Source organism: Salmo salar, chromosome 13 (genome assembly GCF_965601325.2).
Source record: "Salmo salar chromosome 13, fSalSal1, whole genome shotgun sequence".
NCBI lineage: Eukaryota > Metazoa > Chordata > Actinopteri > Salmoniformes > Salmonidae > Salmo > Salmo salar.
This window is the reverse complement of record NC_138303.1, coordinates 24,752,293-24,774,892: the sequence shown is the minus strand read 5'-3', so window position 1 is coordinate 24,774,892 and position 22,600 is coordinate 24,752,293. Positions and strand designations below refer to the sequence as shown.

Sequence of the window (22,600 nt, the reverse complement as noted above, 5' to 3'; positions counted from 1 at the left end):
TTTAATTTCTTTCATCACATTCCCAATGGGTCAGAAGTTTACATACACTGAATTAGTATTTGGTAGCATTGCCTTTAAATTCGCCTTTAAATTCCCACAATAAATTGGGTGAATTTTGGCCCATTCCTCCTGACAGTGCTGGTGTAACTGAGTCAGGTTTGTAGGCCTCCTTGCTTGCACACGCTTTTTCAGTTCTGCCCACAAATTTTCTATAGGATTGCAGTCATGGCTTTGTGATGGCCACTCCAATACCTTGACTTTGTTGTCCTTAAGCCATTTTGCCACAACTTTGGAAGTATGCTTGGGGTCATTGTCCATTTGGAAGACCCATTTGCGACCAAGCTTTAACTTCCTGACTGATGTCCTTGACATGTTGCTTCAATATATCCACATAATTTTCCTCCTCATGATGCCGTCTATTTTCTGAAGTGCACCAGTCCCTCCTGCAGCAAAGCACCCCCACAACATGATGCTGCCACCCCCGTGTTTCACGGATGGGATGGTGTTCTTCGGCTTGCAAGCCTCCCCACTTTCCTCCAAACATACCTATGGTCATTATGGCAGAACAGTTCTATTTTTGTTTCATCAGACCAGAGGACATTTCTCCAAAAGTACGATCTTTGTCCCCATGTGCAGTTGCAAACCAAAGTCTGCCTTTTTTATGGTGGTTTTGGAGCAGTGGCTTCTTCCTCGCTGAGTGGCCTTTCAGGTTATGTCGATATAGGACTCGTTTTACTGTGGATATAAATACTTTTGCACCTGTTTCCTCCAGCATCTTCTCAAGGTCCTTTGCTGTTGTTCTGGGATTGATTTGCACTTTTCGCACCAAAGTACGTTAATCTCTAGGAGACAGAACGCGTCTCCTTCCTGAGCAGTGTGACGGCTTCGTGGTCCCATGGTGTTTATACTTGCGTACTATTGTTTGTACAGATGAACGTGGTACCTTCAGGCATTTTGATATCATGCAAAGAGGCACTGAGCTGGAAGGTAGGCCTTGAAATACATCCACAGGTACACCTCCAATTGACTCAAATGATGTCAATTAGCCTTTCAGAAGCTTCTAAAGCCATGACATCATTTTCTGGAATTTTCCAAGCTGTTTAAAGGCACAGTCAACTTAGTGTATGTAAACTTCTGACCCACTGGAATTGTGATACATTGAATTATAAGTGAAATAATCTGTCTGTAAACAATTGTTGGAAAAATTGCTTGTGTCATGCACAAAGTAGATGTCCTAACTGACTTGCCAAAACTATAGTTTGTTATTAACAAGAAATTTGCGGAGTGGTTGAAAAACGAGTTTTAATGACTCCAACCTAAGTGCATGTAAACTTCTGACTTCAACTGTATATATGAGTTTCTCAAAATTTGATTTGTTTTTCAATACTTTGTGGGTCTGTATAATCTGAGGAAAATATGTTTCTCTAATATGGTTGTACATTTGGCAGAAGTTGAGGAAGTGCAGCTCAGTTTTCACCTCATTTTGTGGGCAGTGTGCACATAGCCTATGGCAGCCTTTCTCAATAGCAAGGCTATGCTCACTGAGTCTGTACATAGTTAAAGCTTTCCTTCATTTTGGGTCAGTCACAGTGGTCAGGTATTCTGCCACTGTGTACTCTCTGTTTAGGGCCAAATAGCATTCTAGTTTGCTCAGTTTTTTGGTTAATTCTTTCCAGTGTGTCAAGTAATTATCTTTTTGTTTTCTCATGATTTGGTTGGGTCTAATTGTGTTGCTGTCCTGGGGCTCTTTGGGGTCTGTTTGTGTTTGTGAACAGAGTCCCGGGACCAGCTTGCTTAAGGGACTCTTCTCCAGGTCCATCTCTCTATAGTTGATGGCTTTGTTATGGAAGGTTTGGGAATCGCTTCCTTTTAGGTGGTTGTAGAATTTAACGTCTCTTTCTGGATTTTGATAATTAGCGGGTATTGTCCTAATTCTTCTCTGCGTTTAATTATTTGGTGTTTTACGTTGTACATGGAGGATGTTTATGCAGAATTCTGCATGCAGAATCTCAATTTGGTGTTTGTCCCATTTTGTCTCTCTCTCTCATTCTCTCATCTCTTTCTCTCTTTCTCTCGCTCTCGCCCATCCTTGTTTAACCCCTCCTCAAATCCCTCCATGTTGGGATTCAGCAGATTTGGTGAATCTCTGTGACAGCGTTTTGCTGCTCAAGTTTAGCGATTACTCCAGTTCTGGGAGGGGAGAGGGTCTGAGACCTCCGTCTCTGAGTGAGTTTGACACCCCGTCTGTTTGGAAAAACGTCTGTTGAGAGCTTAATGAATCTCCACACTTTGCTTTGAGCCAGCTAAAGACTGGTGTTTATTACGGAGATTTGGGCAAAGAAGTCTTTAAGACGACATTTACTTCACATGGATCCCAGATTCCTCCTATTATATAGGCCAGTTGCTACTTGGCTCTGGGACTGAAATTAGTCTTAAGATTGGCTTTCTGGAAACCAGATGTCCTTCTCCAAAATGTAGCTCACATGTTTTTATACTTAGGCTGTGTGATTGAGGTCTAAAATAGGAGGCCCTTCTGAGTAAACACATGAAAACCCCCTGTCTGCAGGAACACAAGAATCAGCCCCCACTTAATGAACACATGAATCCACCTATTCCTATGTACCTACCCCACTTACATTGCCCTTTCTCTGTGAATACAGAGAAGCTGATTTTAGAGCCATATTAATGCTGGGAGCAAGTCTTCAGTAACAAAGTGCTGTTACTGGTGCTCGACTGGTGTCCATGTGTGTGGCTCTGTCTGCCTGAAGGAGCCAACTCCATTGTGAACACACACACACACACACACACACACACACACACACACACACACACACACACACACACAGGGACTGGTGCAGTGGCATGGTGGGCGGCCAGGGCTAATTGGCTAGATGGAGGGGGTTGGAGTGTAAATCTCACTATGTGCTGGAGATGGTGACACCCCTCCACTGGCACTTTATGGGCACCGGGAGGGGAGGTAGTGGGCGGAAGGCGGACAGCGGGTGGATCCAGGGCACTGAGGCTGGCATTGTGATGGGGACTGAGGACTCTGAAAGGACCCTTTGTCAGCTAGCTTTAAAATTAGGCAGCTAGGGAAGGAGGGAGAAAGGGAGAGGGTGGCAAGAGGACCTGGAGAGTGTGAAATAGTGGAGAATAGGAGAGGAAAATCTGAGAGAGGTTTAATGAGAATAAACAGAGCCCCTAATCGTGATGTGTTTGTTTCTTTTTCTGGGAAATGCTTGGCAAACCTGCTTTAGTCAGGGGGATGATTTTTATCCAAACCTCTGTCAGTTGATCTGTCATGAGACTGGTCACTGTTTGCTTTGCCCCATGACTGTTGACCTTCTTTATCTATGAGAGATTTAAAATGGAAAAATAGGTAGTCTCTAGACAGCCTAAACAACCCATGATACAGTACCTGTCTGCTATATCGGATGCAGACATTTTTATGATACATAGTTGTGTCAGAAAGGTTCAGGCACCATGTGAGAGGTCATTTTCATGATGTCCCATAGACATAAATGACCAGTGCTGTCAAAATTCAGTTTTTCCTGTGTTTTATATAATATTGTCACAGATGACGAAACTAACATTGTAAAAGTGTGACAAAATGTTATCCATGTTATTTCCTGATAGTTTCTGGTTGAAAATACAATCTACACAGGCCCTTCTAATCAACAGGTTTGCATGGGCAGGAGTTACTGCTTTCCATGGTGAGATCCCCATGCAGTAAATTGGTTATTCTACAAAGGGTTGGTCAAAACAAGCATTGTGATTGGCTTAGAACGTGTCTCAACCATACTAAAGAACCTGTTTAGCACGGGTCAGCCTATGACTTAAAATGGGAATCTTGTTTTCTGTTACATCTGAGAAATCCCATTCATACGTCACATTTACAAGCGTCTGCCGTCTGTGATGCCCATCGACACCCAGCCAGTTAGTTGGAGCAGGACGGAATGGGACCCAGAGCCTTGGGCAGTGATACGCCCCATTTATCTGCCACGGTGCAAGCTACAGCACAGGATTAGAGCCACACAATGGGGCAGTAACACAGATAGGAGGTGCACTGTAATGGCCATGACTCCATTAGACTCTACCTTTAAATAATTCACTCAGAGCCACAGAAATACTTATTCCTTATCACTACACTATTTAGTGTCTGCGGACATGGTAGCATAAATCCATTTACAGTTACCCTGTAGAGGATGGGGATAGACAGTCTTAGTCGTGTAGCCAGCACCTTCCTAATATTGCGACGCAACCCCCCAACGCTCAACACGGGAAACTGTTGAGCGTGAAAAACCCAGAAGCGTTGCAGTTCTTGACACACTCAAACCGGTGCACCTGGCACCTACTACCATACCCTGTTCAAAGCTTGAATATTTTGTCTTGCCCATTCACCCTATAAATTGCCACATACACAATCCATTTCTCAATTCTCAAGGCTTAAAAATCCTTCTTTAACCTGTCTCCGCCCCTTCATCTACACCTCTTAGACGTTCCATTTCACAAGCTTGTTTATAACTCTTAAATTAGCTGGATTATAGACCAAATGGAATGAGGGAAGGGGAAAGAGAAGGAGTGAGAGAAAAGGATAAGAGCAGGAAGGAGAGGGCATGAGATACTCTGGAGGAGAGAATTTGTAATTCTGATATGTCATTTTGATATGTCAACCTCTTATTAGGCTGCTGCATGTTTAGACTGTAGAATGGCTGCAGCTTTTGAAACTTTTTAACATCCTCAAGGCCAAGAAATAATGGAGGTTCTAGAATGACAGAGGTTACACCGATGGAGGGTTTGAAAATAGAGGAGTAGCTCTTTATAGGAGATGGTGTATGGTTGTAGAATGATGATGGGGTGGCGCTTCTTTCTTCCCCCTAAATATTAGCTGACATGAGCCCAATATAATAAAGCTTCCAGAAGGCCCTGGGGTATGGGTTTCTTCTACGTTATTGTCTCTCTGACAGAACTGTCGCCATCAATGATCTCCTCCTGTACTATGATAAGGAGAGGAGGGAGGGAGAGGACGAGGAGGACGAGAGGGCTAAATCAAATCAAAATCTAATCAAATCTAATTGTATTTGTCACATGCGCGGAATACAACAGGTGTAGACCTTAGTGAAATGCTTACTTACAAGCCCTTAACCAACAATGCAGTTTTAAGAAAAATACCCCCAAAAATAAATAAAAGTAACAAATAATTAAAGAGCATCAGTCTATAGGGAAGGGAAAGATAAGGAGAGAGAAGGGAATAGAGATGAAGGGAGAGAAAAGGGAAGCTGAGGAGTGTGAAGGGTAGAAAGAGAAAAAAAGAGGAAGAGCGAAGGGGAGAATTAGAAGGGTGGATGGGGTAAAGAGACCGATACAGATTCTCCCCATTACAGAACAGCTCTAGCTTTGACCAGATGCCATTGACCTTGTGGAAATAGATCAGTTTACAAGGAGCCAACCAACCCTGGTGTGAAACCAGGGGCACTAAGCCCTCCAGATGTTCCCTAGGTAATCTTCCCACCCCGCCCCACATACCTCATCCTCCCCCCATTCCCCCCTCTGCCCAGTTCCGTATGTCTCTCAGACTGATGGCTATTTACTGTATAGTCACGAAGAGCATGGCTCTCTTAAATACCTTTAAAAGATCTGTCAGTGATTTATTTTTATTTTTTTAACTAGGCAAGTCAGTTAAGAACAAATTCTTATTTACAATGACGCCCTACCGGGGAACAGTGGGTTAACTGCCTTGTTCAGGGGCAGAACGACAGATTTTTACCTTGTCAGCTCTGGGATTCGATCCAGCAACCTTTCGGTTACTGGCCCAACATTCAAACCATTAGGCTACCTGCCGCCCCGAATGATTCGTAATGATGTTTGTCTTTTCGTATCAGGTTTAAAGGGCCGGACTCTGAAAGTGTCACTGATTTTAAGCCACCGGTCCAGCAACACCAAAGTGATTGTTCATGTTGTATCGATTGGGCTGATAGTAAGTCTGCACAACAGCTGTCAGGCTTGCAGCCACGCAATACAGTACATGCTCCAGTACTCACACACAAACACAAATGTACACACACTAATGCACATACATGCTCACGTGCCTACGCATTTTCACACAAATATGACCCCTGGACTCACACTGAAACACTAATTCACATTTATGTGCATTCATGCACGATATCACCCCTCTAGACTTGCACACAAACACGACCACACACAAAGGGAAGACTAGAGAGATCAGCAACACACCCACCCACACAGTAAAATATATATATATATATGTTTTAATGTGAACTTGAGTGTGTTCGCCCCACTAATGGTTTCTGGGTGTTGAATAGAATGACAATTGCTCCCAGCAATAAGCAGGATGAAAGAATATCTATTTTGGCCCAGATTCTGACAGTAGAATGGGGCTACAGACCTACAGTATTCCTACGGAGCCATAGAATTCTCCATTTACAGAATCTGTGACGTGGGGGTTGTGATGGTATGTGTGATTCCTTTCCTCCTGGGATTAATCCAGCTCTGTACTGGGTTGAATCAGATTCAACATGGGCTGATGTAGTGACCTTCGCTCTGCAAAGCCTTGCTGTCTCAGGGACATTTCCATTGTCCTCATCTGCTCTCTAGGCTCCTATACAGATTCTACAGCTCTGAGCAACACTTTCACTAGATATCTGTCTGTCTGTAAACAGAGCTGGACAAGGCTGCTCCTTTTCTCTCCTCTCCATGTGACAGATAGGCCTAGATCTAATTATAGTCATGCGGTTGGCTCAGTGTTCAATTCAAATCTCCCTACCATCATATCTAAGTCAATATGACACCAATGCTGATGAAAATGTGCAAATAATCTTAATTGGAGGTGCACAACACACTCCCTGCCACTCGTCATGATCTGTCAGACCGTTACAGAGAATCCCTATGTCGGATTTTTGACAGGGTCGTTAGCATTGGGGTTCTCAGAATGTTCTTCCCCCACTCCTAACTCAAATTCTAGGTGTCGGATTAAAACGAGACTACAGCGTACATAAAGTGACCAGATCCATTTGGACTGAACAAGTTTGTAGGTGCAAAAGTTTTTATTAAAATGTATAATTATTCGCTCTCACCTGCTCGTTTCTGTCCGTTAAGAATAAACAATGTGCTACCTTTTTGTAGCATTTCTGAAAACGCTAACATCTTTTCAGCCGAATCTCAGAGTTCTAAAACCGGACCAAATCACCTGGGTAGCGCAGCAACAGTGCTAGTAGCAAGCTAAAATCAGTCGGATTTGTGAGGCAAGCTACAAGCAAAGGAAGCTAGCAAGCTATATTTATCTATGGCTGAAGTCATCTGTGTAAACTGTTGGCCTTGACACTTGCGTGTAATCAGAGCACAAACAAATAAGCACAAATAAGACAGCGAATGTCCTTGGCTGCTATTGCCAATTAGCTAGCCAACTAACGTTAGCCAGTACCGTTAGATAGCTACAAGCCAACAAGGCTGTAATGTAAGGTGTTGGACGACTCATGCAAAGGCACATCTCAATGTTGACATTGTTCCACAAAGCACAGCTAGTTACCTAGCTAACTAAGTAAAGTTCATAGTCAACATCAAACTTTGGGAAACTGCCACACGCTGCTAATGTATAATGCATGCAATGGGCATTGCTCAGCTAATGTTAATGTTAGCTAACCTTACTCTATACACTAGTCAATCTGACTTGCTTAGCAATGTAGCTAGCTAACGTTAAAGGCCTTACCTTATGCATTAATTCAGTACGCTCCCTTCTCTGTCAATGCAATTTTCTTCTCGTCATTATAATACAAATTTGCTCTGACTGATCAACACAGTGTTAAGTTACTTTTCAAAGTATTCCCGATAACCTGAAGTTGTCATCCAAGTAAAAAGTAGTCAGGGGGTTCAGGTGCACCCAGGTTAAACACCACCAACATCATCATTGCTTGCTTACGCGTCCTTTGCACAGTCAAAAGAAAATGCCATGCTTGCTAACTTGGTTAGCTACAGCATGTGACTGTTTTCAACATATCAACTGTTTTAGACTATTTATTTTAACCAAGAAAGATAAATAAACATTTAATCAGTACTGAGTGAATGAACAACAAAAACATTGTCCAATGAAAGCTTGCTGTCATCTTCTTCGATGAGGTTTAACGGCGGTTGGCATCCAATATGTTGCAATATCGCCACCTACTAGACTGGAGTACAACTCCCTTATACTTTGCTTGAATAAATAAATAAATACCCTAACATCTAACACTACACTCACAATAATTTTTTTAATTAACAAAAATAACACCACCCTACTCCACCGTTTAAATCTATTTAGTCCTACCTCAGGCCAACAACCTGAAAGGATGGGACATCACCACTTAACACACCCTATAACTCTTCTGATGTCAAGTCTCTCACACCCAAATACCTCTCTGCAGCTGCCACCACAACCTCAATTTTCTCCGACTTACATTCCATCCCTGCAGTACAGTTGATAACCATTGCTATAAATGCTAAAAATCCAATCTTACTGAAATATATATCACTTGTTGGCCTATCCCTCTGTACTGGTACAGATCTACTACTCACACCACTCCTCTCAGGATCCCTCCCCCTTGACCCATCTTCCTCTACTTTCTTCACTGCCTCAGCATATGACAAGTTCTGCACTACTCTAACCCTGGAAACCTCAACCTGCCTCTCTCGCACGGGACATTTCTGATCCCCAGCCCCATGGACACCCCTACAATAAACACATACCACTACTTTCCCCAATGCTACACATTCCTTTGTCTCATGCCCTTCTGCACACTTCTCACACCTAGGAACCTCCCTCCTACACACTGCTGCCACATGCCCATAAGCTTGCCACCTGTAACAACGTAATGTATTCGGCACAAAAGCTTGTACAGGATAACTTAAATATCCTAACATCACTTTGTCGGGCAAAGACTCAACATCAAAATAACAGACAGCGACACTTCTGTTTCACCACTCACGACACCCTGTCTGCGCCGCACCAAATGATGAGCATCACAAACACAGAGAATCTTCCCCTTCAGTTGGTCAACCTTTACATTTACTGCTACCCCAGTAATCACTTCTTTCAATGAAAACAGTTCACATTTCTAGCCCCCATTCATTTAACGCCTAGTGCCTTCTGTCCAGCAGAAACACAAACAATATTACAAGACCACTTCTGGTTACCCTCACCGATTCCACAGTACCAAACTCTGTTTTCACCCACCCTGAAACCACAAATGGATCAGCCAAAAGGCAAGGGTCCACTTTTTCCAATAACTTCACTCCTACTGTCACAGACTCATCTTTATCCTGACCCTCGGTGCAAGCCTAGGGCTCTGAGAACTTCACCACCGATACTTCGTCCTCATTCACTTCCATTTCTCCTGTCTTCAGCTCACTCTGCGTACACTTTCTACCATTCTTGTTTAACAAATCATCTCCCTTTTTTCTGCCATTTTTAACAGACTCAAGCTCACCATCTTCCTCCCTCTCTTTCTTAGACCTCCTCTGCCTCTCTTTTTTCCTCCATTCCTCCTCTGTATTCCAAGTCTGCTTATGATAATACTGCACTTCTCATGACATATATCTTGTTCTTGCTTTCTCTAGGGATGCCATTTAACTGGCTCTCACAATCTCTGTACAATCAGCACGAACCCCTCAGGATGTAGCGCTCATCTTGATGATCTTCTTTATCAAAAGCTACCGCAATGCTTTTCCATTTAAAACAAGCGCGCTCTTCCAACCACCATCCCTGTGTCGATAGCTCACCACATGTGATTCGTGGTGATCTGTGTCCTCCAGCTTGCTGTCATCACCAGACTGTCTGTCCATTTAAATATCAATCAAAATTTTCGTTCCAATTTTCTGGAAGTTTGCCTCAGAGCTCGTGTATTTTCTGTATACCAGGGAGCTAGTTTCTTATGACAAATGTTTTTTGTTTTTAGGGGTGCGACTGCATCTAGGGTATTACGCAAGGTTAAATTGAGTTCCTCAGTTAGGTGGTTAACTGATTTTTGTACTCTGACGTCCTTGGGTAGGTGGAGGGAGTCTGGAAGGGCATCTAGGAATCTTTGGGTTGTCCGAGAATTTATAGCACGGCTTTTGATGATCCTTGGTTGGGGTCTGAGCAGATTATTTGTTGTGATTGCAAACGTAATAAAATGGTGGTCCGATAGTCCACAACATTTATTCCATGGGACATAACTAGGTCCAGAGTATGACTGTGGCTGTGAGTAGGTCCAGAGACATGTTGGACAAAACCCACTGAGTGGATAATGGCCCTGAAAGCCTTTTGGAGTGGGTCTGTGGACTTTTCCGTGTCAATGTTAAAGTCACCAAAAATTACAATGTTATCTGCCATGACTACAAGGTTTGATAGGAATTCAGGGAACTCAGTGAGGAATGCTGTATATGGCCCAGGAGGCCTGTAAACAGTAGCTATTAAAAGTGATTGAGTAGGCTGCATAGATTTCATGACTAGAAGCTCAAAAGATGAAAATGCAGTTGTTGTTTTTATATCGAAATATGCTATCATGAATGTTAGCAACACCTCCGCGGGATGCACAGGCAACATGGTCACTAGTGTAACCAGGAGGTGAGGCCTTTTTTTACCTTTATTTAACTAGGCAAGTCAGTTAAGAACTAATTGTTATTTTCGATGACGGCCTAGGAACAATGGGTTAACTGCCTTGTTCAGGGGCAGTGCGACAGATTTTTCCCTTGTCAGCTCGGGGATTCGATCTTGCAACCTTTCGGTTACTGATCCAATGCTCTAACCACTAGGCTACCTGCTGCCTCATTTAGCACAGTAAATTCATCAGGCTTAAGCCATGTTTCAGTCAGGCCAATCATATCATGATTAAGATCAGTGATTAGTTCATTGACTAATAACTGCCTTGGAAGTGAAGGATCTAACATTAAGTAGCCCTATTTTGAGATGTGCGATATCACAATCTCTTTCAATAATGACAGGAATGGAGGAGGTCTTTATTCCAGTGAGATTGCTAAGGGGAACACCGCCATGTTTAGTTTTGCCCAACCTAGATTGAGGCACAGACTCAATGGGGAAAGCTGATCTGACTACACTGACTGTGCTAGTGGCAGACTCCACTAAACTGTCAGGCTGACTAACAGCCTGCTGCCTGGTCTGCACCCGATCTAATTATGGAGCTAGAGGAGTTAGAGCCCTGTCTATGTTCGTAGATAAGATGAGAGCACCCCTCCAGCTAGGATGGAGTTTGCCACTCCTCAGCAGGCCAGGCTTGTGGGTGAGTCCCAGAGAGAGGGCCAATTATCTACAAATTCTATCTTTTGGGAGGGGCAAAAAACAGTTTTCAACCAGCGATTGAGTTGTGAGACTCTGCTGTAGAGCTCATCACTCCCCTTAACTGGGAGGGGGCCAGAGAAAATTACTCGACGCTGACACATCTTTCTAGCTGATTTACACGCTGAAGCTATGTTGCACTTGGTGACCTCTGACTGTTTCATCCTAACATCGTTGGTGCGGACGTGGATAACAGTATCCCTATACTCTCTACACTCGCCAGTTTTAGCTTTAGCCAGCATCATCTTCAGATTAGCCTTAACATTGGTAGCCCTGCTCCCTGGTAAACAGTGTATGATCGCTGGATGATTCGTTTTAAGTCTAATACTGCGGGTAATGGAGTCGCCAGTGACTAGGGTTTTCAATTTGTCTGAGCTATTGGTGGGAGGCTTCGGCATCTCAGACCCCGTAACGGGAGGAGTAGAGACCAGAGAAGGCTCGGCCTCTGACTCCGACCCGTTGCTTAATGGGGAGAACCGGTTGAAAGTTTCTGTCGGCTGAATGAGCGACACTGGTTGAGCATTCCTACAGCATTTCCCTCAAGAAGCCATGATAAAATTGTCCGGCTGCGGAGACTGTGTGAGGGGATTCATACTACTATCTGTACTTATTGGTGGCACAAACGCTGTTTCATCTTAAATTACCCTTGCCTAACAATTGCGTCTGAAGCTGGGCTTGCAGCACCGCTATCCTCGCCGTAAGGCGATCGTTCTCCTGTATATTATGAGTACAGCGACTGAATTAGAAGGCATCATGTTAATGTTACTACTTAGCTTTGGCTGGTGGAGGACCTGACGAACCATGTCCGGGGTGAAAAAGTTGAATGAAAAAAGTAAAAACGGTAATTAAAAAGTAAAAACCGTAAAGTAGGGTTAGCAACAAACCACACAGCAGCACATAGTGTCAAGATACTTTGTTTATGACAGGGTTTGTACCATAATGGTGTGTACTTATTTTCAATTATTAGATGGCTTTTAAAAGTGCATCGTTGAGTGGCAATGAACAGGGAGTGTGATGTGTGTATTACTTTGCACGTCTTGCTCTACAGAGAAGAGAACGGTGGAGAGACCAACTCTCAAGGAATACATCATTGCTCTCATCTGTCAGATACACTCCACCCCGCTCCACTCCACTGTTTAATGTCAGGGTGGCGGATTGTGTTCCCTGAAACGCGTATACCAGCAGATTGACAGAGCCCCGGGCCCTCTCTATGCACTTGTTTATCTTCTGGTCCCACTGGAACATCTAGCTCCTCTGCTGCGCGATATCAGAGAAGACAACCATTATCCCGGGAAACATTTGGATGACCACCTCTAAATCAGCTCGTCTGTGTCCCCTTGGTGTATCCGAAGTTGTTTCCACCAAGGTGAATGACAAGGATGTCAGGGCGAGAAGTATGTTGTTGCAGAATACCGAGCACCTAATGTAACAGTCAGTTATGTATGTAAATAGTTCATGGATAGGCTACATGTTGATTATTTGTATTTTCCAGGAGCTTGTGTGATATTCTTGTTAAAAGAGATCAGGGAAATGTTTTGCAGCTTACTCCATATTGGCTTAAATTAGTTTCTGGTTTTTCGCTTCCCTCTGGAAAATCAGCTGTTAATATAAATGAAATACTAATAACCACATTATTTCATTATTTCTATTTTTACTTTACTTTACAGTATTGCTGTGTTATGCTGTATCATAATGTTGTATAATAATGTTACATAATCACCTTCCGGTGTAAAAAAATAAATATGTTTTAAGTGAATCCGAAAAAGAAAGGAAATTCACATGAGAAAAGCAATGCGAACATCACCCATGCTCTACCAAGGTTTTCCAGTACACAGCTTTGACCTACTACAGTAGCTATGTTGGTCTATTGACTTCCAACAATAGGTTGCTTATTATTCAAACCTTCTCAAACAGTCAAATCCATACTCTTCAGAGGGATAATGGACTTTACATTGTCCTGCTATTTAAATCATGTGTACAGTGCCTTGCGAAAGTATTCGGCCCCCTTGAACTTTTCGACCTTTTGCCACATTTCAGGCTTCAAACATAAAGATATAAAACTGTAATTTTTTGTGAAGAATCAACAACAAGTGGGACACAATCATGAAGTGGAACGAAATTTATTGGATATTTCAAACTTTTTTAACAAATAAAAAACGGAAAAATTGGGCGTGCAAAATTATTCAGCCCCCTTAAGTTAATACTTTGTAGCGCCACCTTTTTCTGCGATTACAGCTGTAAGTCGCTTGGGGTATGTCTCTATCAGTTTTGCACATCGAGAGACTGACATTTTTGCCCATTCCTCCTTGCAAAACAGCTCGAGCTCAGTGAGGTTGGATGGAGAGCGTTTGTGAACAGCAGTTTTCAGTTCTTTCCACAGATTCTCGATTGGATTCAGGTCTGGACTTTGACTTGGCCATTCTAACACCTGGATATGTTTATTTGTGAACCATTCCATTGTAGATTTTGCTTTATGTTTTGGATCATTGTCTTGTTGGAAGACAAATCTCCGTCCCAGCTCTTTTGCAGACTCCATCAGGTTTTCTTCCAGAATGGTCCTGTATTTGGCTCCATCCATCTTCCCATCAATTTTAACCATCTTCCCTGCCCCTGCTGAAGAAAAGCAGGCCCAAACCATGATGCTGCCACCGCCATGTTTGACAGGGGGGATGGTGTGTTCAGGGTGATGAGCTGTGTTGCTTTTACGCCAAACATAACGTTTTGCATTGTTGCCAAAAAGTTCCATTTTGGTTTCATCTGACCAGAGCACCTTCTTCCACATGTTTGGTGTGTCTCCCAGGTGGCTAGTGGCAAACTTTAAACTGACACTTTTTATGGATATCTTTAAGAAATGGCTTTCTTCTTGCCACTCTTCCATAAAGGCCAGATTTGTGCAGTATACGACTGATTGTTGTCCTATGGACAGAGTCTCCCACCTCAGCTGTAGATCTCTGCAGTTCATCCAGAGTGATCATGGGCCTCTTGGCTGCATCTCTGATCAGTCTTCTCCTTGTATGAGCTGAAAGTTTAGAGGGACGGCCGGGTCTTCGTAGATTTGCAGTGGTCTGATACTCCTTCCATTTCAATATTATCGCTTGCACAGTGCTCCTTGGGATGTTTAAAGCTTGGGAAATCTTTTTGTATCCAAATCCGGCTTTAAACTTCTCCACAACAGTATCTCGGACCTGCCTGGTGTGTTCCTTGTTCTTCATGATGCTCTCTGCGCTTTAAACGGACCTCTGAGAATATCACAGAGCAGGTGCATTTTTACGGAGACTTGATTACACACAGATGGATTCTATTTATCATCATTAGTCATTTAGGTCAACATTGGATCATTCAGAGATCCTCACTGAACTTCTGGAGAGAGTTTGCTGCACTGAAAGTAAAGGGGCTGAATAATTTTGCACGGCCAATTTTTCAGTTTTTTATTTGTTAAAAAAGTTTGAAATATCCAATAAATTTCGTTCCACTTCATAATTGTGTCCCACTTGTTGTTGATTCTTCACAAAAAATTACAGTTTTATATCTTTATGTTTGAAGCCTGAAATGTGGCAAAAGGTCGAAAAGTTCAAGGGGGCCGAATACTTTCGCAAGGTACTGTATATCATTAGGCTATTGTGAGTTTGTATTATTGTAGCATCATCATCTTTATTGCAAAAATAAATACAAATACACACAAATTTAAGCTACATAGTAATTTGACTGAGGTAATGAACTGTCCATTTTAGTGTCCGTCTTAGTGTTGGGTGGGAAGAATGCAATACATTACCTTGTATGCGGTACAAATCACATTATTGTGAGTCAGACAGTGCTATCATATCAGTAATCCCGCTTCGTGCCATCTGGGAATCATGTACCTTCTTTTCAGGGAAGGGAAATGGGAAAAGGTAGTAAATGTGGGATTTTCATGGAAACACACCAGATATCCCATAGTATTAAGACCAAGCCAGACTCTAACCACAGTTTCAAAACCCACCTAATCTACAGCGGTATTAAGCTGTAACCTCTAGCATAGTGACTAACCGAGTTATAGCGCTATTTTCAATAGCGGTGATTGTGAAAAGCTCAAACACTTTAGGCACTAACTCAAAGCTTTGCTGTGACATGAGCTGGTTAAGACTCAGTATGCCGTCAATGGCGGTTTAAGTTGTGAAATTGGAGCTATAGATGTGAAAGTGAAGTAGAGTTCCAGTATGACTGAATCAGCTCAGAGGAGGGAGCTCTGACCTGTAGAATCTACTGAGCCAGTGCTTTCATTTCCTTTACAGCAGCACCCACTGTATCCCATACAGAGAGAGGATTAGACCACAGTCAAGGACTTACCAGAGGACACAGAGATATACACACATACTGCACATTAGGCTTAATTTAACACTACAGCTATGCTTGTACTTGTGCACAGTTTGCACACATTAACATTATTGCTCTTAAGTATTATCCTAACACACACACACTGCCCAGTCAGGTGGGTTTGAGTGTGTGTGTGTGTCTGAGTGAGGCAGTTGGTGTGTGCCTGTAGTGACAGCAGGCAGGGAGTCTTCATAAACCACACACGTCTGTATGCTAATCAGAGACCTCCCATTGACAGGGTCCTTAATGTGGGACGTCAAATGTCAACAAAACCAGAAACCCCCAGGGGAGGGCTCTGTCATTCGCCTGAGTAAATGTTATTCACGTTTTATGGCAGCCACACACTCAGCCACCATAACCCCCGCTATGTAACTACGGTTCACCTTTTCTGTCCGGCAGAATTGCAGACACCCCTTCACACAGTCCCCGAGGACCTCTGCATGGTCAGTGATGGCGGGAGCAGAGTGGGCTCTTACGGACAGCAGGGTGGAAGGCCTTGTTTGCATCCTAATCAGTTTGAGGAGCCTCTTAATCAGTTTGTGTGGTGGTCTGTATTCATTAAGGCTAGACAGCACTGACCCTCCAGCTGAGGCAACTGACCCTGGACTGGAAGAGACCGTTCCATATTACTTAGACTGGACCACCTGGCTATCTGTGTCTATCCTGAACATGACAAATGACTGTAGAGAAAAGTGAAACAGACCTAAACTGTAGATTGCACTAACATAGATTTAGCATGCTCCTGGACTTAAGTAGTTCACTATTTTACAATATGATGTTAGATGGTTCCTCACCTTGATAGTAGTCTATGGGCCAGGAGAAATTGTAATCCATAGTTCGGTTTTCTTTAAACAGTCACTACAATCTTCAGCTAACTTTAGCCACCGCTAGCTAAAAATATATGGAAGTGATGGGGGCATGACCAAAATCACCTGAAATCAACTCAAATAAACTCCATATTTGGTTTGATGTTGCTTCAAGGTGATTTGGACATAAAATCCATTACCATATATTTTTAGCTAGCGATGGCTAAAGTTAGCTGAAGTTTGTAGTGGCTGTTTAAAGAAAACCAAACTATGGATTACAATTTCTCCTGGCCCATAGACTACTATCAGGTTGAGGAACCATCTAACATCATATTGAAGCTCTCCTGCCACTCTGGAACCCCCATGCTGCTCTAAGTCCAGAAGTAGGTCAGTGTCATTGAGATTGCCTTATTTTGACCCTGCGTCCAGAAACCCTCAGTCCTGCAGCTGTGCTCTGTTAATTTTAGCTTTCTGAGAATTGTCAGTGGTGTCATTGCTAAATCTAGTCTATAGGTGAAGGAATTACACTTCTGAGTGTTGTTGATGGGGTCCAACTAAATGAGTCAGAATGTCTCGTATGGATGGGGCTTAGGTCTTGACTTCAGCACAGACGTCATGTCATTTACATTTTACAGATAAGCAGGCAAGAGATCCTTCTACATTCCAACTTTTCTCATTACACTCAGTATATTTCAGTCAGCCTAACCCTTCACTTACTGTGCAGCCTTAACCTGGATATTTAAATGTAGCCTACCATTCAAGTGTGTTTTTAAGTACTGAAAGACTGTTAGAGGAATGTACACCAGAGCAGGGAAATACAGACATTTAAGTGTACTGTAAAGTCTAGAGACTGTAGGTAATGGTTTAGCCACTGTAGTTGTATGGCGATTGTATCGATTCCTTCCTGCCTTCCCAGCTGGAGATTCCGAGGTGTAATTAAAGTGTTGTATTATCGTGATTGGTGTGATCTGTATGGTAGATCATGCATTATTCATCAATGCATCAATACCAGGATTTTCACACAGGCAGGATAGACTATACTCATTATACATGCACACAACCTCATGAATATTCATGAGTCTCCATCCAACAATCAACATCAATCGGGCGATGCGCTTAGTGATTCATTATTACACAGAGATAATGAGGAGCATGTACTTCCTTCAACGGGGATTTAGCATCGCTCTGAAAACATGCTAACGATGGAAACACATTTTTCTACAGATATAATGGTATCTGCAAGCTAAGATGGTAATTGCATAGTAAGTCCTATTAAATGGGTAATGGAGAGTAATAAAGACAAATTGGTTGATTCAATTGATTAAATTGATTAAATTGGTTAAACTGATGAGTCAAATTACTGGGATGTTTTCGTAGAATAGAATACATTTCAAACTCTTTCCACACACTCACACACACTCACTCACTCAGCACCTGTTCTTAAAGATAGTGACCCCTCTGATTTGTGACTGGAGGGACGTGTGTGTTGAGGGACACTCCTTTTTCACCTCAACTTGGTCACCTGAAAGGATTAGAGGTTGTGTGTCACGCTACACACATGCACGCATAATCAAAGAGACCCCACTGCATGGCTGAACTCACTCTCAAAGTTAATGGATTCATACACTGATAACTGCAGAAAACAGGTTGCACATGCTCGCTCTCAAAGTCACACCCATATACATTCAGAGCAAGCACCACACACACGCCTTTACTGAGTATCTCCTTACTGCAGAGCTTTTATGTAGCCTAACCTTCAGACTTATGTTTCCTGCATTTGTAAGCTAAGGGGCGACTGGCTGGGATGGGTAGTGATGGGGGACGACAGGGGAAGATTTAAGGGGTGGTAGGGGAGGTATTCGAGGCCAACGGAGGGGAAGGAAGGGGTATGAAGGAGGACAGACAGGGGGACAGAGAGAGAACGTGAGGACACAGGCTGGCTGCTCTGCAGGGCTTACAGTATCTGATCCTGTTGGCTTTGAGCCTGTCAGTCTGTCATCGGAGGAGGGGAACAGGGAGTTATCTCTGAGTTCTCTCTCTCCTCTCTTCCCTCGTTACATTCTTGCCTTCAAATGATTAATGCAGACAAGGCCATGCTCCCTGCAAGGTGGGAGATGCTGTATCTGTATTACAGGAAGCATGTTAATCTGTCATGTATTGATAACACATGTTAGCATCTGTACTACATCGAGCTGTTCTGACATCTTTATGTGTCAATACATGTAGGCTACTGTACTCAAGTCTAACATACAGTGCCTTCGGAAACTATTCAGACCCCTTGACTTTTTCCACATTTTGTTACGTTACAGCCTTATTCGAATTTTTTATCCCTTTCTCTCCCTCCCTCCTCTTCTCCCTCTGTCCCTGTCGTTCACCCCTACAGAACATCCAAGTGGTGGAGCTGCAGCGGACCCGTCTGCGTGATGACATCAAGGAGTATAAGTTCCGGGAGGCACGTCTGCTGCAGGACTACACAGAGCTGGAGGAGGAGAACATCTCCCTGCAGAAACAGGTTTCTGGGCTCAAACAGACCCAGGTGAAGAGCAACACCACTACACCGGGGAGAGGGCGGCTGGGGGGGGGATGTGGGATAGTAAGGAGAATAGGTAAGGGAACATCATCCTGAAGAAACGGGTCTCATTGCTCAACAGAGGGTTTGGGTTGGGGCTAGATGGGATGGGGGAAGGGAAATGAGATGACATCAACCCATCAAGCATTTCACTTTTGTATTCGGCGCATGTGACAAATAAAATTTGATTTGATCTTTACATCACAGGAGGTTGGTGGCACCTTAATTGGGGAGGATGGGCTTGTGGTAATGGCTGGCGCAGAATAGGTGGAATGTTATCAAATCCATTAAACACATGGTTTCCATGTGTCTAATGCCATTCCATGCACTCCGTTCCAGACATCATTATGCGCCATCCTCCCCTCAGCAGCCTCCACTGCTTTACATGCACTCTCTTGCTTCTGTAGGCTACTCCTCCAGTCACGTTTCATTATGAACCCCTCCTCACTGTGTATAGCTGAACCTGCTTTTGAGGCCCAGTTAACCCAGGCTCTCTGAACCTAGGCTTTGCACTACTGTCTACCACACACCCCAGTCTATGTGCGACTCACAGTTGTCCATGTATACACACCATAGACCTCTGTCTGTCTGCACTCTCCAGTGTCTGCTGCTCACATCGACCTGGAATACACTGATTTAATTCAGATTATAGAAACCATGCTCAGATTTAATAAAGAGATAAGCCTTTATGTGGAGGCCTATTTGCACCCGGAGAGAGAAGGAGCGAGTCTGAATGTGACACAGTTTAATATATTGTTTCTGGTAATCCCCACTTCTAGACAGTTTTCCCTCTCCGTAGGCCACAGAGACGGAGAGAGATGTGGTGTTGCAAAGCAAATACTCTTGAGTTTAATTCACACCAATGGCAAGAGTAAAACCAGACACAAAATATAAGAGAATTTACAAATAGGGGGATTTCCTTTCGAAATTGTTTTTTTTTCATGTGGGAACGGCTAACACTTCACATGCCGTGTATCCAGGGATTATGTTTGTTAAATTTAAAGGCATGATTTTAAAACGGAAGGCTGTAGGCTATAGTTTTAATTGGCAAATGTAAGATTACAGTACCAAATCCTATTTAAATGAAAAGGCAATTTTGCACTTTTAAAAGCCCTCTTTTTATGGTGACAAAACGAGTTGATTAAACCAGTATGGTATTCTATTTCCATTTCCCCTATATAAGCCCACCTTTATGCTTTTATTAACACCTACCTGTCTGTCCCGCCCCTACAGGTGGAGTTTGAGGGTCTGAAGCACGAGATTCGTCGTCTGGAGGAAGACACCCAGTTCCTGAACAGCCAATTGGAGGATGCAATCCGCCTGAAGGAGATTGCTGAGCGACAGCTAGGGGAAGCCCTGGAGACCATCAAGACTGAGTGCGAGCAGAAGGCCGCCCTGAGGAAAGAGCTCTCCCACTACATGAGCATAGGAGACTCTATGTACCACAGGTACACAAAACAATCAAAGGCACCAATTCCATCTGTAACACCTCATCCATCAAAACCCTGTACAATATAATAAAAAGCATTATGAGAATAACTGTGAAATTCATGTTATCATGTTCTGGTCCTCTCCCTCTTCCCAGCCCCCTCAGCATTTCTCTGGATGGGCTCAAGTTCAGCGATGACGCCGCCACGGAACCCAACAACGATGAGGCTCTCCATGGTTACGAGAACGGCTTCAGCAAGCTCGCCAACGCCATCGCTGAGGACAACCGTGCGTCCACGCCCAAGAAGGGTGACCTGTTCCGCCCCGTCCCCAGCCTGGTAGACGACCTGCTGAGTGAACTCAACATCTCTGAGATCCAGAAACTCAAACAGCAGCTGCTGCAGGTACGTAGAGAGTTAATTTGAGTATGTCTGTGTATGACTGTGCATGAGAGGGATAACAGTCAGGAATATCCAGCTGCTACAGCTGTAACCATAGCGTTTCATTCATTCACTGAATCTGTTACACTGTGTATGATATGAATGACGTCAAGGTTTGAATTACACATTGATATTAAAATATTCAAACAAACTTTGATATCTTCAAAGCCTACGGGAATGTCGTAATTTGTTAATTTCGTAGTGCCCAGTACCCTCAGTCACCCTCGTAATTCAAATGTTTGTTGGGAGTGAGGAATAGAAGAATGGACTATTGACTGCACACTGTGTGTAGACTCACTTAATATACACTTTCCCAGTGTATTTGAAGGCCCAGTCTACACACACTAACATACATGTAAATTAGTTATGGCGATCCTATCAATATTCTCTTCTGAGATACAATAACGGTGTACATCAGAGTGACCTGACCAATGCAGTTAGTTCCTATTTATAGCCTCGTGGTCAAATAGGAGCTAAGTGCAAAGGTCAGGTCACTCTGAGGAAGACGTTAGTCACCTGTTCTCATTCTGTTCTCATCCTGTACAAGGGATTAGTGTGAGCTAAAAAAATGATCTGCCTTTTATGTTGAGTGCTCCAACTGCTTTCTGCCATGAAGAAGTCCTTTTAGAAGTTTTTCTTTGTAAGCCCTTCTCATGATTTTTGTCAACGTTGTTGAGCACCCCTCCTTTCCTGTTTGCTGAAGCGAAGGCCCACCCGAACGCTGTACATCAATCTTCCCCCGCAAGAGTCCAGAAGGATATTTATTCAATAGTAGAGCTGTTGAAAAGGCTCAATCTATCACTTACTGATTAATTAAGTGTCATTGGTTCAGACAAGCCAAAGGGAGATCAAAGTCAATTACAGCATAGAATCAAAAGCAATAAAACATCATAGAACTCCAATACTTTAGGTTTACACATAGCAAATACTGATGAGGGCTTTTCTATCTCAGCCTGTAATGATCTCTGTATAGCCTCATCAGCTCTTAGAGCCTACATACAGTACCATCCATTGGAATCAGAACGATTTCCTTGACAACTCTGGAAGCCAAGCCTCTTGTTGGAATGTGAAGTCGGGCGGTCGACTCGGTCAGTCAGTCAGACAAGTGTGTCCAGTGGCTGCATGCCCCCCCCCCCCCCCCCCCCCCCAACCCCCGGGAGGCCACACACATGAGGCGCCACCACCGGTGGATCTGTCAGTACATCAGAACACCACAGCTGTCTCCATGGTTACCAGTGTATACTTGTTGGATACCTGTGGGTGAAAAGACTCAAGTCCCCCCCCTAACACATCACAATGAGGTTGTCACCGGGTTGCTTCTAGGTCACCATAGCATTGCCTTGGTATGAGTACCATGGCATTTAACCCGAATCCGGTCCTTTGATACTGAATTTCTGAGGCAGCAGCAGGCCTTAGTGTTCAGCATTAAGCCAACATAGTGTCAACCAGCCCTTTGGATATCCTCCTCTGGCCGGAATTGCAACAGGGAAACCCAAACCTCTATTCAATAATTCAACTGCTCTGATGCCATTCTCTCTTTCCTCATTCTATTGATCACAGACTGATTAATCAATCCCAGACATCCGCTCGCAGCAGGTCACCCTGCTCCTCAGTTACAGCAGAATCAATACTCCCACTGTGCAATCAGATCCAAAATGGCTGCCGTGGGAGTATG

The 22,600-nt window shown here is 43.5% G+C and overlaps 1 protein-coding gene across 1 annotated transcript in view; it reads left to right on the top strand.

The window, feature by feature from the left end:
* Positions 1-22,600, top strand: part of LOC106566609 (protein bicaudal D homolog 2) — an 83,357-nt gene that overhangs the window by 40,710 nt on the left and 20,047 nt on the right. The window contains exons 3-5 of the mRNA XM_014134787.3: positions 18,872-19,024; positions 20,291-20,505; positions 20,643-20,889. Of these exons, the coding sequence (XP_013990262.1) occupies positions 18,872-19,024; positions 20,291-20,505; positions 20,643-20,889 (615 nt within the window). The remainder of the gene's footprint in view (positions 1-18,871; positions 19,025-20,290; positions 20,506-20,642; positions 20,890-22,600) is intronic.